Source organism: Ipomoea triloba, chromosome 2 (genome assembly GCF_003576645.1).
Source record: "Ipomoea triloba cultivar NCNSP0323 chromosome 2, ASM357664v1".
Classification (NCBI taxonomy): Eukaryota; Viridiplantae; Streptophyta; class Magnoliopsida; order Solanales; family Convolvulaceae; genus Ipomoea; species Ipomoea triloba.
The window spans coordinates 9,796,792-9,812,699 of NC_044917.1; the positions used below are offsets into that span (position 1 = coordinate 9,796,792).

At 34.3% G+C, this 15,908-nt stretch overlaps 3 protein-coding genes and 1 long non-coding RNA gene across 7 annotated transcripts in view; 2 read left to right on the forward strand and 2 right to left on the reverse strand.

Moving 5' to 3' along the window:
• The first annotated feature begins 701 nt into the window (after nt 1-701).
• Nucleotides 702-3,037, forward strand: LOC116010186 (probable apyrase 7). Of its 2 annotated transcripts, XM_031249469.1 has the most exons (3): nt 702-826; nt 1,130-2,080; nt 2,439-3,037. In XM_031249469.1, exons 2-3 carry the CDS (start codon nt 1,171-1,173, stop codon nt 2,939-2,941), a joined length of 1,413 nt encoding a protein of 470 aa, XP_031105329.1. In that variant the 5' UTR covers nt 702-826; nt 1,130-1,170; the 3' UTR covers nt 2,942-3,037. The 2 variants fall into 2 exon arrangements, with proteins under 2 accessions (XP_031105329.1, XP_031105328.1); XM_031249468.1 differs by having other exon boundaries at nt 733-2,080.
• A 19-nt stretch (nt 3,038-3,056) lies between these two features.
• LOC116010187 (phosphatidylinositol transfer protein CSR1) lies at nt 3,057-8,008 on the reverse strand. Of its 3 annotated transcripts, none has more exons than XM_031249471.1 (7): nt 7,686-8,008; nt 5,847-5,996; nt 5,452-5,598; nt 4,782-4,928; nt 4,324-4,446; nt 3,999-4,091; nt 3,057-3,197 (listed from the first exon to the last, which is right to left on the reverse strand). In XM_031249471.1, exons 1-6 carry the CDS (start codon nt 7,830-7,832, stop codon nt 4,014-4,016), a joined length of 792 nt encoding a protein of 263 aa, XP_031105331.1. In that variant the 5' UTR covers nt 7,833-8,008; the 3' UTR covers nt 3,057-3,197; nt 3,999-4,013. The 3 variants fall into 3 exon arrangements, with proteins under 3 accessions (XP_031105331.1, XP_031105330.1, XP_031105332.1); XM_031249470.1 differs by having other exon boundaries at nt 3,978-4,091; nt 7,686-8,007; XM_031249472.1 differs by having other exon boundaries at nt 3,978-4,091; nt 5,847-6,046; nt 7,686-7,856.
• A 1,790-nt stretch (nt 8,009-9,798) lies between these two features.
• LOC116011064 (plant UBX domain-containing protein 10-like) lies at nt 9,799-12,847 on the reverse strand. Its single transcript, XM_031250575.1, has 4 exons — nt 12,177-12,847; nt 11,174-11,347; nt 10,385-10,579; nt 9,799-10,258 (listed from the first exon to the last, which is right to left on the reverse strand). Exons 1-4 carry the CDS (start codon nt 12,738-12,740, stop codon nt 10,031-10,033), a joined length of 1,161 nt encoding a protein of 386 aa, XP_031106435.1. The 5' UTR covers nt 12,741-12,847; the 3' UTR covers nt 9,799-10,030.
• A 1,733-nt stretch (nt 12,848-14,580) lies between these two features.
• The window catches only part of LOC116006123, a 21,187-nt gene continuing 19,859 nt past the window's right edge, over nt 14,581-15,908 (forward strand). The window contains exons 1-2 of the long non-coding RNA XR_004095058.1: nt 14,581-14,634; nt 15,498-15,562. This is a non-coding gene — a long non-coding RNA (uncharacterized LOC116006123). The remainder of the gene's footprint in view (nt 14,635-15,497; nt 15,563-15,908) is intronic.

Here is a 15,908-nt window from a genome sequence, read left to right on the forward strand (position 1 = left end):
TTATTGTTACTGTTATTGTTATTATTATTATTATGATTATGATTATGATTATTATTATTATTATGACAATATTAGTTATATGGTTACTATATTACTCTATATATGAGGGGTATTTTTGTCCTACCACTCTTTTTTTTTAGTGCTACTGACTCTAGTCTTTCCTCTTAATAAGTATGAAATTTAAAATTCTTGGGACCTATCCATAGAATGGAGCATCCTCCACCAAAGTATGAAATTTCTCTATCCACAATAATCCACGACAATACCACTATAATCTATAGCTAAAAATGAAATTTGCTCTTTTTAAAATAAAAGAAAATTATAAAAATAATTAAAAGTGTATCACTAACTTTTATAAATTCACAAAAAATCTACAAAAAGCTATAAAAGTTTTATAAATATCATTTGAAGTCTATTAAAACTTATAAAACATATATTTAAAAAATTACAAAATTTATAATTGAATACATCCTAGGGACTAGGGTAACATTGGCCTCATTTCCCTCTTTGATGGCTTTCCTAACTAACCGATTCAAATCAAGGTCATAGGCAGCTCTCAACTGAGGTTGAACTTAAAATATTATAATTATCAATTTAATTATCCGGATAATTTGGCTGGATTGCCCACTTGCCCATTATTTATCTCTTTTTAAAATGGTGATTGGAACAGTAATTACCAAAACGGCAGCGTTTTATGGGAGCAATGATGCGCGTCTGTGGCGATTATTCCAGCTGATCATAATCATAGATCTGCACCTCAGATGTTTCTCTCCCTCTCTCCCATGGCGGAGAAACAGAGATGAAAGCACATAAACCAGGGAAAATGGTAATTTCTCCGCCCTTTCGCTTCTTGATTAGCTGCAATTGCTTTATGACAAAACTAATCTGCCTACTGTATGATCTATAGCTTGTTTTCTTGATAATCACACTCTTAGAATGGAACCCAAATCGCCTTCTAAGTCAAAGATTCATGTTATGGGGTTTATTCAAAGCCCAATAACTTTAAAATGTGGAAAAGTAGTCATTTTAATCAGTTTTATCCTAGTATTGATATTTGGGTTTTTTGTATTTAGTCCCAATGTGATTCTTTATGTAAGGAAAAGAGCCTCTTATTTTACGGTTGTATTAGATTGTGGAAGCACCGGTACAAGAGTGAATGTGTATGAGTGGATGTTTAATGGAGGCAGCATGAACAATGGGGAATTCCCAATTTTGGTGAATTCTTATCCTGGAAACCTAACAAGGAGTGATGGTTGCAAGTACCATTGTGTGCAAACCGAGCCGGGGTTGGCTATGTTTGTTGGAAATGCGTCGGGGTTGAGGGCTTCATTGAAGCCTTTGATTCGCGGGGCTGAGAAATGGGTACCCTCCGGGAAGCGTGGGGTAACGCCTATATTTGTCTTGGCGACTGCCGGGATGAGGAGGTTGCCTATCGAGGATGCTAGTAGAATTATGGAAGGCGTTGCGGATATTGTAAAAGAGCATGGCTTTTTCTATAGGAAAGATTTTATTAGGGTGTTAAGTGGGAGGGAAGAAGCTTATTATGGCTGGGTTGCATTGAATTATAAGATGGGGACCTTAGGGAACACATCGGAATCTCACACCTTGGGACTTCTCGATTTAGGAGGCTCCTCTTTGCAAGTTGTGACGGAAATAGATGAATTTAGAGCAGATGAACATGTTTTTAGGTCGAAAATTGGCTTGGTTGAACATAAATTGTTAGCGTACTCGTTACAAGCGTTTGGTTTTAATGAAGCTATTGATAGGGCGCTTGCTATACTTAGTCATACACAGGCACCTCAAGAAAGTACGGGTAAAATCTTTGAAGTTAGGCATCCATGTCTAAGTTCTGGTTTTGTGCAAAATTATACATGTCGTGGTTGCTTGGGCCAAAAACCTAGCAGCTCAGAAGATTCTAGTAGTCGGATGATGACATGTGAGTTGAACTCTATTCTTGTACTTGGCGATCCAAACTGGGAACAGTGCAAAGCTCTTGCAACGGAAGTTGCAACCAATTTGAGCAATTTAGAGCGGTCAAAAGTTGCAGAACAGAATTGTGTTGGCTTGCTCTCATATGGAAGTAAGTTTCCTTAAAGTGTATTACACTTTGCACACATATATTGAATCATTATTAATTCCGAGTAGATCTATGCCTATCTATCAATATTTGCTCCTTTTCACTGGATGATGCCTATCTATTAAAATATATATATATATATATATATATATATATATATATATATTCCACTTTTTGTATATCTAGAACAGCAATGCAAGAACATTAACAGTAAATATATATATACTGTTATTATTTATGCATTTTATTGTTGTGTGTTATTGTATTCTTACTGTTTTTTAACCTTCTCATTGAAGGAATAATTGAAGCTTAAGCTGTCTCATATTCTTTACTTTTTCCGTTCCTATTGATGTTGGTGCAGGCGATAGAATGCAGAATCTAACTCTAAACTCTCACAAAGTCACTCGTTATCATGCTTTGTCTGGATTTTTTGTGGTTTATAACATGTTAAATTTGAGCTCAAGAGCCAACTTGACAAAGCTGTGGGAGACGGGTCAGAGGCTGTGCTCAAGATCGTGGGCTGATCAGACAAACGCCAATGGGCTGTGCTTCCGTATTCTTTATATGGCATCGCTTATTCAAGAAGCTCTCTGCCTTTCCAATCTGGAGATAATATTTGGTCCCGGAGACGTTTCTTGGACGCTAGGAGCCGCACTAATTGAAGGAACAGAATCTCAAAGAAAAGGTGTTGCCACAGAACACAAATGGATGGTATCTTCTTCAATTACTTTATTTCTTGTACTTGTATGTGTTCTGATAATTGTATATCGGAGTCAAATTAAACTGCCGATGCCTGGCAGGAAGATAACTTCTGGCCGGGCATCTTTGCCTTCTTACCTGTATCCCAAACTCCAACCTAACTAATGTGTTTTGTGGTTATACATGTGATATTTGTATATTATGGACCACATGTTATTCATTATTGAGTATTTATCTAATTAAATTTAGACTGTTTTATCACTTCCCTTCAAAACTCAAAGAACAAACCAAAGAAGAGATTTTGTTCATTATTACATATTTCAATTACAATGTATTCATTGGGATGTGAATTGTGATACATTTGAGAAGCTTGATCAAAAAGCCCCTGCTGCTGCTGCTTCAATAGATACCAACAGCAAACCTAACCAACATATTCAAAGCAATGAAATATCAGTCAGCAAGGCTTTATGAAACATATTAGGAGTTAATGCCATCTATGGTTCTATGGTTCAACTTTTAAATTCTAACCATTTGTGGTCCTTTCAAAAGTAAAGGGCAAAGTCTGTCTTTTTAGAAGAGGACCACAACTGGTTAAATTTTGAAAGTTGAAGAACCACGGCTAGTTAAAATTCGATAATTGAAGGACCATGATTAGTTAACTTGAAAGTTTAGAACTAAACGTGGCAAAACCACTATACTTGTAAGACTCCATATGGCATTAACTCAACATATTAGTATAGTAACCACCTGTGTAGTATACTATACTATCTGCAGGCAAAGAGAAAGAATGGAGTGGGGAAAGATAGTTGTAGTAACTAGTAAGGAGTGTTGATGCACAACTAAAATCATAATGGAAATTGATAGGATAGTGTTCAAGCTAATGTTTTTTGAATAACACATTTGGAATTATTCCAGTGTCAAAGTCCATGATTAAAATCTGGGCGCCCTTGTATACCTAGCAGATGAAGACTAACTATTGGTTAAAGAATTCAACTTCCCTACTAAGTAACATTGTAAATATAAAACTATATATTGTAAGCCCAGGCTCAAGAAGATATACCAGCCCTGATGATCATTCGGCTCAAATGTGATGAGAATCTAATTCAAACACAATACTAGGTGTCTAGGTGAGCTAAGCTCATGGTATAAATGTATAATTTGCCAAACATGGAAATAGTATGTAAAATAACCAGATACTCACTATCAAAACAACATAAACCACCTGGCTTTTGCATCTTCATCTCCTAAAGCTAGCTGGGATTGTTTCTTCTGTAAAGTACTCTTTCCTGACTTCAGCCACTGAGCAAAATCTCACCTTGAGAGCAAGCAAAATGACAGAGATTAGATCACAGCAAAATGGGGTTATAAAATGTAGGTTTTACTATGATGTACTTAAGTAAAGAGACGATGACATAAAGCCATTTGGGGGTCAATTATAACTGCAAGGCTCCTGTGTTATTACTTATGTGGGTTAAGGACCGTCACTCGGTCAGAATGCAGGTGTTAGTAAATGGTGAACTGTGGTGTGGCTCAATAGTATTGCTTACCAGAGAAGCATAAGATTTAAGCATAGGTTTGGCTAGCTGCCAAACTGGTTGAAATATGAAGGGAGCTTCCACAAAAAGAACTTCACCCAATCGTCTTGGATAGTAATAGTAGAAAACGTCAAACTGCCAAAAAAAAAAAAAAAACAGAGTTTAGATGCACTTTAATCACAAGCCAATAGATATTACTAAAATTAGTCAGGCTTGTCCAGCTAATAGGGATGAAGTACACAGGTGTATGACCATTGACCACTAAGGAAGTTAAAGCACATAAAGTTCCATATATGTCTGTAAGCTTTTAACCTGACATAGGAAGTACTTCTTCTACCATATTTCTGTTCCGAGAATTTAATTAACTCCTTTTATAATATGTTTGGTCTGAGAATTTAATTTAATTTCAACATATGGAATTTGGTGAACTATTGAGGATTTAAGAGCCAGCATCGCAACACATAAATTACCAGAAATGTGAGGAATTTAATATCTGCATTCCGTGTGCCAAAACCTCTCAGGTCAATGATAGCAAGTATGTTTTCTGTACCAGCTGGAAATCTACTTATTGCCTTCTCAATTAGAAAAACACATAACTTCTCATCTTCATAAGGATCCTGCTTATGTGGCCAAACATATCAAAATTATAAAGGGAGTAACAAAAAATTAAATTTAAACCAAAACTGAGGTGAGTGTGCTATAGGGTGGGATAGGCTAGAATGGATACAATTACTGTTCTCATAAGTACATGAGTTAAATAAATTTTTTGTACAGATATAACTAACAATTCATTTAGAACATAGATATTTCAATATGTGCTTACTGCAGTCATAAGTACATCAGTTAAATGGATTTTTAGTTCAGGTATAACTAACATTCAATTAAAACATTATAAATATTTTAGTATTGAATATTTAATTCAGACTATAAAAATTAAAACATTGAATACTCAGTTAATATTAAATTCAAATGTAATAAACCATTGCAAAAGGAGCAAAATTAAAATATAAGTTGAGACATTACAATTAGTAGTGCTATTGACCAGACAACTCTTTTTTGTTGTTCTAATTTTAAATTCGGCAACTATAAAAAGTTGATGAAATAAAAATGATACTCCACTAACTTTGGTGCTGGAGTTACCTGCGGGAAATGTTTGGATGCTTCCACTATAAGCACAGGTCGGCCATACACATCAAAATTGTCGTGCAAATAGGCTTTCCCAGTTTCAGCTGTGCTTTTCACCGACTCCTCTGACAGGTTTGATACGCCAAATTCATGGCGCCATCTCTGATAGGGAAAAAGGAAATTTTGATATATAAAAGTCTGGGTTTCTGTACTTGTTATAGCATACAGAACAATGGTTATTACTCTTTCACAGGTGAAACTACAATATTCAACAAATTAAACCAGCAGTGAGGACAAGCGGAGCAGATCCGCCACATCCTCAATCCAAAAAGAAGAATAAATTATTTCCAGTATTAAAGTTAAATATACAGAAGTGAAAACATGAATACAAAAGTTCAGAGAAACATTACTATAGCTTTAGTCAACTTGGAAACAGCATCTTCGACTGAAAATTTTCGGTCTTTTAGAAACCACAGTATCATCTCGTCGTCAACTCTTCCATTTTTTCCCACTGGCAGATTGTCATATTGTGAAAGCTTCTCTTTCACTTCAAGCACTAACTGTTGCATTTTGAAGTAGGCACCATCAGATTTTATTGAACTATAATCACCTAAGAATTGAAGTGAACATCAGCATCAGAATAAATCATATTGGTAAACCGTCGATAGTGAATTGAGCCTAACAATTTGAAGGACTACTAAGAATGTAACTTTGAAACTCAATAACCTAACCCTAATATGCCATTAGTTATGCTGGCCCAATTGCATGGTGAATATTTGACTTTCAAGTCAATTGTAAATATTGTCTTCAGTTCATGCATTTACAACGATATATTATTCAAACTATCCACTGTTTCAAAAAACAGCTCTATAATGTTTAACTTTTTCACAATTGAACAGCCACTTGTATTTCCCGCACTGCAAGAGAGGTTTAAATTTACTACGAAGTTGTTATACACTGGCAAGCCTGCCCACATGCAACTCTTGACAATAGTTTTACACACAGAATGACATTACTATATGGAAAAAAGAGATTGGTTTAAAAGAAAAAGGTTTCGAAAATAAATGCAGGTACAGACACATGTGCATGCACATCTGCAGAACACAACACTCAGTAAGAGGAAATTAAAATAAAATTACATACACCACCATTCCATTGTCAGGAGAAGCAAGTGGTAGAATTAAGGTCCTTATTCTTCTTTAAGATATAAAGATCCCCCCACCCTCTTCAATTAACTAGTGTACTAGGGGCACAGAATTTAATTCAATAAATCTTAAAGTTGACATCAGAACTGGTAAAATAGAAAGAATGAAGATCCAGGCCATTTAAACTAGGAATTCAGATGAATTAGTGGAGGCCACTAGCATAGATGAATAAGATTTGGTAACTAGTTGCGATTGCTATGGTACATTTGCATCAGTCTAACTAGTAAAGTCATAAAGCATGTGCTGCATTCATTAATAGCTGCATATCTTTACCTGCAGCAGTTTAACATGGCCTACCTTTACTATTTAAAACACAACAATATACAAAGAAACACTCAATTATCAAACTGCCCTTATTGTATCACCTTTCTCTACAGCTTCTATTAATCATTTTCTGCACCGAATTTTTAAAAAAGAAACATAACAAGTTGGATACGTTTAACAATATTATTTCTTCAAACAAATTTCTGGTTAATCAAACTAAGCACCTTGTATAAAAAATGGAAAATTGGCTATCTTCAAATGGGAAAAGATTTCTGTTTCAACTAATTGTTCCAGCACAAGTGAAGATGTGAATCGACTTAGACCTTCGCTGGCAAATAGCCAATAGCGAAGTTGTGAACGAGCTCATTTTCATCAGTAAAAACACTGCCCTCTCTAATCACCCTGCCCTCACCATTCACTGAAAGGAAAGCTTTCCCTGGCAGTGAAATATTAGCAGACCTAAACAGAATCGGAGGCAAATTAACTAAAATTTTCACAATAAAATCCAAATCACCCATACAAGTTCATCAGTAAACCAATCTACTATACGAGTCCTACAACCTCCGTTCTCAATTAAACTTCTCTGACTCTCTATCCTACTTCTCATACAAGATATTTCTAAACAAACAAAAAAAATATTTCTAGTTCAATAAACTAATCTAAATGAACAACAAGCATTCAAGTTTAGCTTTAAATAAGCTGGAAAACTGTCCAAGTCGCATTTTCAGTTCAATAAAATAAATTAAACGCAAAAAAATAAAAATAAAAAAAATCGAAAACCTTGCGGGTTTCCTTTGGGTCCATGGCGACGCAATTTCGAATGCAGAGCCTCCGAAAGCCACTGCGCTTGCGGGGAAGCATTGGAGCAGTTGTGACGAAAAGTAGAGTCGCATGGCTCTTGGGTTGGAGGCCCAAGTGAAACGCCATAGCTTAAATGCTGCAAGTGAGGCAGATTTGTTCACAGAATCCTATCATAAGAGATCGAGCCTCGAGGGGATTGAAGAAAGGAGTTTCGTGTACGTTATTTACGAATCGGTAACCGTTTCTTGACGAGTAGAATATACAACAAATTTTATATTTTATCCATACACCATTTACACTGTACTTGGCTCTTGAAGTATTGAGATAGATAAGATCATAAGACTCCCTTCTCCAGGAAAAAAATGTAACATCGTAAGTTGGAGTATCAAAATTGAAGATTATTTGAGGGTGTATTTGGTTCATAGGATTAGACATAATCTATCTACATTTATAATAAGAGCCAATAATGTTAGATGAATTAAAAAAATGTTGGTGTAATAGTCTACTATAACATATTGTACTTTGTTTTTTCTAATTGTGCAACCTCCAATTAAATTCCTAATATATCCTAATCTTTTAAATATAACGGAAGTTTAACATTCAATTCTTTAGGCAATTTGTTTCTTTATTGCATTTTCAAACAAATTAGCAATATTCTATAATACAATTCTGTATAGATTCCTAACTTAAAATTAGAATATTGAAGTCTTAATAAGATTTTATAATACAATTTTGTATAGATTCCTAACTAAACCATTATTCTACCCAAAACAACAGTATATAAACTCCTCCCCTTCTCACTGCTATTCACCCAAAACTAAACCTAACATATTCTGCAACACACCATCTACTTGACATTCTATAGGTATGATTGGCAAAATATTATCATGCTAATTCTATTATTACTCATAATGATTACAGTTTTTTTTTTAAAAAAAAATCAATGATGATATACTCATTATGTAAATATATCTATTGTATAATCTGTTCATCTATACTTGTATTCTTGTATGTAATGTTGTGGTTCTCATTATATTCCTCTATAATCTACACATTTTAGTTACTCTTAACTCCCTAATCTATGGTTTTGAATTTATGTTGCGGTTCCCATTATATTATTTCATAACATCCTCTATGAACATATTTTCCAATGACACAAGGATATTAGTAATGACAAATGCAGTAAAGTTAATTGATATTGACACACAAACTATGGGCTGGACAATTTAGCTATTTACAATTTCGTTATGTTTAATTAAAATATATATAAGCATCGAGACTATTTCTTTGATTTTTATTAATTTAGCAATTTTTCTCTCTCTCTCATTATTATATGACTACTTTAACCAATTAAGGAACACTAATTTAAAAATACGCATTGAGCATTGATTTAATCGCGCAACGCACGTGTGATAACTAGTGAATATGAATAAAAGTCATACACGTGTTATATTTGATTGACAACTTTTTAAAACAAAAGTATAACATTTGATTATTCTTATAATTAAAAAAATCTATTAGTTGTCAAGACATTGTGGTCTAGTAGTACCCTGTTGCACTCTCATATGGAAATGGTAAGTTTCAGCAGAAAAAAAATCTATTACTTACATTGCACATATTAAATACTAGTAACAACAGAGTTAAGTTAGAGTTTCAGCTAAAACCAAATAAATCTTTAAATTAAACCATGCGCCTATATGAATATTTCACCATAAAAATTCTACTACCTCCGTCCCATTTTGTTTGTCTGATTTGGTTAACGAGACTTGACTGAAGTTATTTTTAATTCAATTTTTCATAATATTAAATTTAGTATTAGTATATAAAATTTATATATTTAGAAACTACATTAAAAGTACTATTAAACACAAAAAATCAAATTTAAAAATAATTTAAAATTACTAAAGAAAATAAGCAATGAAGAAAGAGTTGGTTTGACTAATGAATAGTAAACAGGACAGGTAAAATGGGACATAAGTGAATGTTTAATTTGGTTAAAGGTAGTGATGGCTCAACTTTTATATTTTTGAATTTCATTCAGTTGTCATTTCCACCAAATCACCAATGATTCATTTTTTGTAGTACTACTAACTTAGTTAGAATATAATATTTGGTCATACATACTTTCTCAACCTGTACAAAGAGTCATTTAACATCCCATTTGAGAGAGTCACAGTTATGCCGCTTGAGCGCAAATTCTTTGGCAATCACCAATGATTCATATTTCAACTATAATTGCAATTAGAAGTTAATTAGCAATTGGAGATGGGTTTTTTTGTATTTGTTTGATGGAGCTAATTAGATGTATAGAAATTCATTTCATTTCAAATAAGCTCCAAGAAAAGACTTGCTTTAGGATGTAGCCCAGCATCTTTAAGGGTCATTGCCATTTGGTCCACACCATACACCTTTTTGGGGAAGTTTGATATCAACCTGTAATTCCCAACTCCTGGCATGCCTAGTGAATCAATATACCTATAAATTGCTTGGATCTTATCTGTTGATAAGAAGCTTTGCTCCTTCCTCTCTCCATTTGGAAACCGAATTTGTATCTGTGCAATTGTAAAATTGGTAAAAATTTAAATGAAGATATATAGGCGACTATTTATTCTAACGTACATGATCAGTGTAAACGTAGTTTCACAAAAAAATGAGTGATTTTTAAGTCACACTTTTACCTGAATGATTTCGGCACTTTTCACTCCATTTGCACCATTTCTTTGTGAAGTTCCTTTGCCAAAACTAATGCCTTCTTTTACCTTATTGCGCTGATGAGTTTGTGAGGAAATATGTTTAGGTCTTCCACTGCTTGTTGGAGTTTCTTGTTTTGGAACATTTTGTTCAGACTCTCTACTCCTCAGTTTTTCTTTCTCCTGACAAAATAGTGCCAAAAAAAACTTTTAATGAACCTCCTAGGTAGGTGGTAACTCACAACTTGATTGTGTTAAATACTTATTAAACAAAACAAAACTTTGTAGTGTATGAAGCAAGATTTTTCCAATATGGTTACCAAGTTATTTAATACCAACATATTACATATGCCATTATGTATACAAATGAAAATTTTATTCACATTTTCTTTTTTTACAAAAACTATTCTCATGTGATTCTTTTTTCACACACACACACACACATATATATATATATATATAATTTTTTTAATAACAAGTGAGATGTCAATAGAGGTGACATAAAAAGTAAAATTTAAAAAATAAAAATTAAGCTGTTTACTCGCCTAGTTAGGCGCTGTTGCACCTGATGTGCATAACTGTCATTGATTTTAATTTTTTTTTATATATATTTTAGTTAGGCCCACGGAAATATCAATGTTTGGAGGAAGATCTCAAATTTCTCTCTTTTTCTCCCTCTTCTACATTATGCTTGACCCCAAAAATCACGTAAAAAACTACTAATGGGAATGTTCTTAATGGAATGTAACACATAAAATTGAATGAAAATGGACGGACCTGATCTATTTGTAGTGAAGTGATGTAAGCGACATCTTGCTCTTCTCTCAGCCGTCGATCTGCCCATAGTTTTTGTTGCTGTTTGGGCAGTGCAGTGCCAAAGGCCAGCCCTTGTTCTTCCATTGTCCTCTGTAGTATCTCCACCAGCTCTGCTGCTGACACTGGACCTTCCATCTGTTATCCAAATATTGTTAATCATACTCAAATGCTTATTTACACTCGCTAGTAAACAAGTAATAATAAATATTGTTAAATTTGTATGTCACATGTTAATTTTCAATAACCTAATTAAATAAGGTAAAAGGTATTGAATAATCTATATCTATAACTAATAATAATCGTAACACAGGTAACCAACTGAATTGTTAGATTGTTGACATGATAATTACAAAGTTACAAGTTTTAACTCCCAACAAAAACATCTTATGTCCTATGAAACTTATTGGTTTGAGACTTTGAACCAGATGACCTAGATTGGTTTACGTCCTCGTGGTTCTTGCTGATTAGGGTCAAAAGGCTGGATTTACCCGGTGCATACATTTGAATAATCACCGCCGCAATTTCCTCATCACCCAAAAAAATAATAAGAAAAAATTGTACTTTTCGCCCCTAAATTACAAGATAATTGTACAATTCGTCTCTAATTGTTGGTCGTGCTCACTTCTCGTCTCTAAGCTATAACTGAAGTTACAAATTTCGTTCTTTTTATAATAGGTCGTGCTCACTTCTTGTCCCTAAGTTGACTTTACAAATTTTGTTCCTAATGATTTTCTAGAAAAAAAGGACGAAATGTGCAACATAAGTTGTAGATTAGGGATGAGAAGTGAGCACGATCAACAAATATAGACAAATCCTACTATTACCCTATAGCTCAGGGACAAAAAGTACAGCCTCTCAAATACGTAATAATCCTAACCCATGTTTAATTGATAACTATATTAAATAAATTTTACCAAACATGAAAATTTCCAAATATTTTGTCACCAATGAAAATTCACCTTACCTGTTGTAAAACAGCAATGGAGTCCCCAGGGGCTGAGGCCACCACACAGCAAAAGGGGTAAGTAGAGGCTCTAAGTGTGGCACCCATTTGCAAGCCTTCACCTGCATCAGCAAGGGCACCCCAGCAAACATAATTGGCATCAAGAAACTGCACAACCACCTCACAACACAGCGTCTCTCTGCAGAAAGAGGGCGAGAAAGGGTGTCCAGGGGAGTGCAGGTACAAGAACAACAGCTTGTGTTCATCCCTGCAAATCTTTAGGGCGTCCATGAATTTGCAGGCGTAGAAGAAGGGGTGTTGGGTCCCATACTGGTGCTCGAAGCTGTTCAAGAATGCCCACTCGTCGTGGGCCGTTGGATCGTAGTGGTGGTGGAATGGGAAGTCCAGTGGGGGGAGGTGATGATGAGGCCTTCTTATTATTCCTCCTGTTCTCATTAACTCCATTCCTTGATCCATCATCCTGGAGAATCCTCCCAAGATGTTGCGGGGAAGATTCACCATTCTCCGGACAATTGCTGATCTCCCACACCCAAGAGAGGATGATGAAGATGAAGAAGAAGACATTTTTTTTTTGCTTTTTGGGATCTATTGTTGTTGAAGAATTGTGAAGTTTTGGGTGGATCTCGAGTTACTTGATTACCATTTAATTTGATACTTGTTTCTGGACTAGTATAGTTGTTGATCACCTGGCCTCATGTTATGGCTAGTGACAATGACAAATTATATTATGTACCAAGATCTATCTTACTATCGTAATTTAAAACTAATTTCCAGATTCTATATTTGTAATTAATCCATCTTGTACCTATAGTTTGACAGTTTCGTTATTTATTTACATGTACAGAGTGTTAACTGTAGGTACTAATTGAAGGTACAAAATTTTTGTATCAGGATTCACAATGTAATATGAACCTGGTCCATGATATAACAATTGGGTGGCAATTGGATGGGGTGAACCCGACCTTAAATGTTCTTGGAGTTGGGTTCTTTGTGCATATAATAAGGTAAATGATGGACAAAAAATCAGATAAAGATTAGTCTTTAAAAAATTTGATGCTTGGTTTGCAATACTATTAATTATTGTGTGAAAGCAAGAGTGCAGGGTGTACTATAGCATTTAGGAATCCAATGAAGTACAGTAATCTAAAATTTGGATGGACAATTTTGTCAACAATTTAGCTTGTCATATTCACTTTTTTGAAATTCTTTTCCTTTATCTGACTTTAAGCAAAGCACTGCAGAGAATATAATTTAGCAAGAATTTTATCTGATGCTACTTTTTTTTTTTTTTTTCCCTTTAGTGTTATTTAATTTTTCTTTTTTATCAATATATTATATTCTCTTCTGTTAAGCTAGAGAGTTCTAGGAGGGTGCCTTGATATAATTGTGATTCTTTTATTTTTCTTTGGTTGGTCAACATATCGTGGGATGAAACATTGAAATTGACACCAAAGGTTGTGATAATTATTGTTGCCATGATAATTTTTTATTTACTTTTTTCAGAAGAGATTTTTTGAGGAAAGGCATGTTATATGATATATGATCATTTGGCCTTTACGATATTCTTTAGTTCAGTGTTGTCTGATATCTCTATTGTCTTTTTTATTTTTATTTTTATTTTTATAAAGTCTTGTAAATAGATATCGATAAATTGGTGTAATGAAAACATTAATTTAAATTACCACTTTAACAATAAGTGGAGATTATTTGTTCTTTTGAGAATAACTATGAACACTACTAAAAAACAGTCATTTAACGACAGAATACTAGCGGCAGTTTATTATAACCGCCGCTAAATAAGTGTTTAGCGGCGGTTATATAAACCCTCACTAAAAATAAGCGGCTAACTTTCCCTGCTTTTAAAATTTTCCTTGTATAATGTATATATCCTCCATTCTTAACTGTTAAATCACTAAAATTCAGTCTCTTATCCCGTCTCTCCTTCTTCAATCCCTAAAATCTCTCACTATTCCCCCTCTCTCATTCTCTTCGCCCAAATGTATGAAACATAGCGATTGTAGCAGGGTTCGTCGGCAATTTCTTCGCACTCAGCTCAATTGTAGCAGGGTTCGTCGGCAATTTCTTCGCACTCAGCTCAATCGGCGGATTCGTCGCCGGTCTTTTCTTCGCACTCAGCTCAATCGGCGGATTCGTCGCCGGTCTTCGTACAGCAGGCCACGGTCATCGCCGTTGTCACCGCTGCGGCCTCCATCGTAGTCATCGTCAAAGGTCGCGGTTGTGCCCTCAGCTCTGATCCGTCGTCATTGTTCGCAGGTCCAAGGTAATTAAGTGCTATATTATTCATATTTGATATTTTAATTGCAATTATTTGAGTTTTCAATTTTATATAACTACTGCTTTGATCTTTTTGGTAGAGAATGCGGGCAATTATTAATCGGGATATTTGAGGGGAGAGAAGAGGATTTGTGTTAATATTCCTTCAACTTCCAGCGATCAGGTTCTAAGAAGTGCATAATATTTTTTATGTTTTGTAAAATTAGTCTCAATATGTTCTCTAGTAATAGAACACTAGTTTGCCTGTTACCTGTTTGTGAAAATGTTCCTGAGGTTAATAACAATGTTGTGGGAAAAAAATAAGGATGATTTCAAGCATGTTCTCTAGTACTGATTCTGCGTTTGTGTATTTTTCCATAATGGAGTATTTCATTTTCGTACGACTCATTGATTTAATAAAATTTTCTTTACATCATTCAGAAAAAAATTGCATTTTTATATGAAGTTAAAGCCAGTAAAAGAATCCTGGTTTCTCTGGGTGTGACATTTTTGTACTGAATCAGAGAATGCTTAATTATAATTACAATTGGAAGTAATTACTTGTCAAGCTGAGAAGTTGATCCCCAGTAAACAATTTTATTTTTTCTCAAATCTCAATATACTGTTGGCTATTTCTTTCTTATATTGTTGTTAGGCCCAAATTGTATGATATTTTTTAAAATTTGTTATTCTTACATGTTTTGTCCGTCCTTTCATATTCTTATGCAGAGTTTGTGACACTATGATACTTATCTTTGTTGTTTATTTAGCCAAATAGGATTACCTTTAACTTAACACCGGAGATCATTCTTCAGGTATATTGTTTCCTTTTTTACTTTTCTAAACATGACATTGTACAACACACTGTACATCACAATCTCAGTATTTTGGATATTTGTTAGTATTAAATAAAATTTCTAGTGAACAATGTTGAACATATTATACTTTAAGCCTCTCTCCTTAATTTTTGTGGTTTATCGTCATGGTGAGTGCGTGTATGCTATTAAATTCCTAGCCTCAATAAACAAATTGAACATTGATTCGCAGGGGTGAGTATGGCTTTTGGACGGCATTCTCAGCACTGCTTATTCTCCTTTTCTTCTTCTTTCCTAGTAAGTTTTATGGCAGTTTCTGTGCTTTGTTATAATTGGTCAATCTTTAAGTATTATAGTATGCCCAATCGACATTATTTGAAACATGGAGTTGACTGTTTTAGCAATCTTAGAAATGTAAGATAGAAATTCTAGGCTTTTTTCCTGCTTGTTAACTTAAGACAATGAAATGAATGTTGGTCCCAAGGGGATGGGGTACAAGTCTAGAGGGGGGGGTGAATAGACTTGTATAAGATTTTGCAAATCTTTTCGACCTCTCGTGTGTATTGAACTTAGGATGTTTAGGTTCGATACCTCACGAGGTGAAGACAAAGTTTTATGCGCAGCGGAAATATTATCCCCTTTT

Bases quoted from the DNA above. Each gene is read 5' to 3' on its own strand.
- LOC116010186 (XM_031249468.1), top strand. From the start codon at position 937: ATGGAACCCAAATCGCCTTCTAAGTCAAAGATTCATGTTATGGGGTTT. The intron at 2,081-2,438 runs GTAAGTTTCCTT...ATGTTGGTGCAG, and splicing joins TGGCTTGCTCTCATATGGAA to GCGATAGAATGCAGAATCTA.
- LOC116010187 (XM_031249471.1), bottom strand. From the start codon at position 7,832: ATGGCGTTTCACTTGGGCCTCCAACCCAAGAGCCATGCGACTCTACTT. The intron at 5,997-7,685 runs GTTTTCGATTTT...AAAATGCAACAG, and splicing joins ACCCAAAGGAAACCCGCAAG to TTAGTGCTTGAAGTGAAAGA. The intron at 4,092-4,323 runs GTAAGCAATACT...CTTGCTCTCAAG, and splicing joins TTAAATCTTATGCTTCTCTG to GTGAGATTTTGCTCAGTGGC.
- LOC116011064 (XM_031250575.1), bottom strand. From the start codon at position 12,740: ATGTCTTCTTCTTCATCTTCATCATCCTCTCTTGGGTGTGGGAGATCA. The intron at 11,348-12,176 runs GTAAGGTGAATT...TTTGGATAACAG, and splicing joins CCATTGCTGTTTTACAACAG to ATGGAAGGTCCAGTGTCAGC. The intron at 10,580-11,173 runs GTCCGTCCATTT...CTATTTTGTCAG, and splicing joins CTTCACTACAAATAGATCAG to GAGAAAGAAAAACTGAGGAG.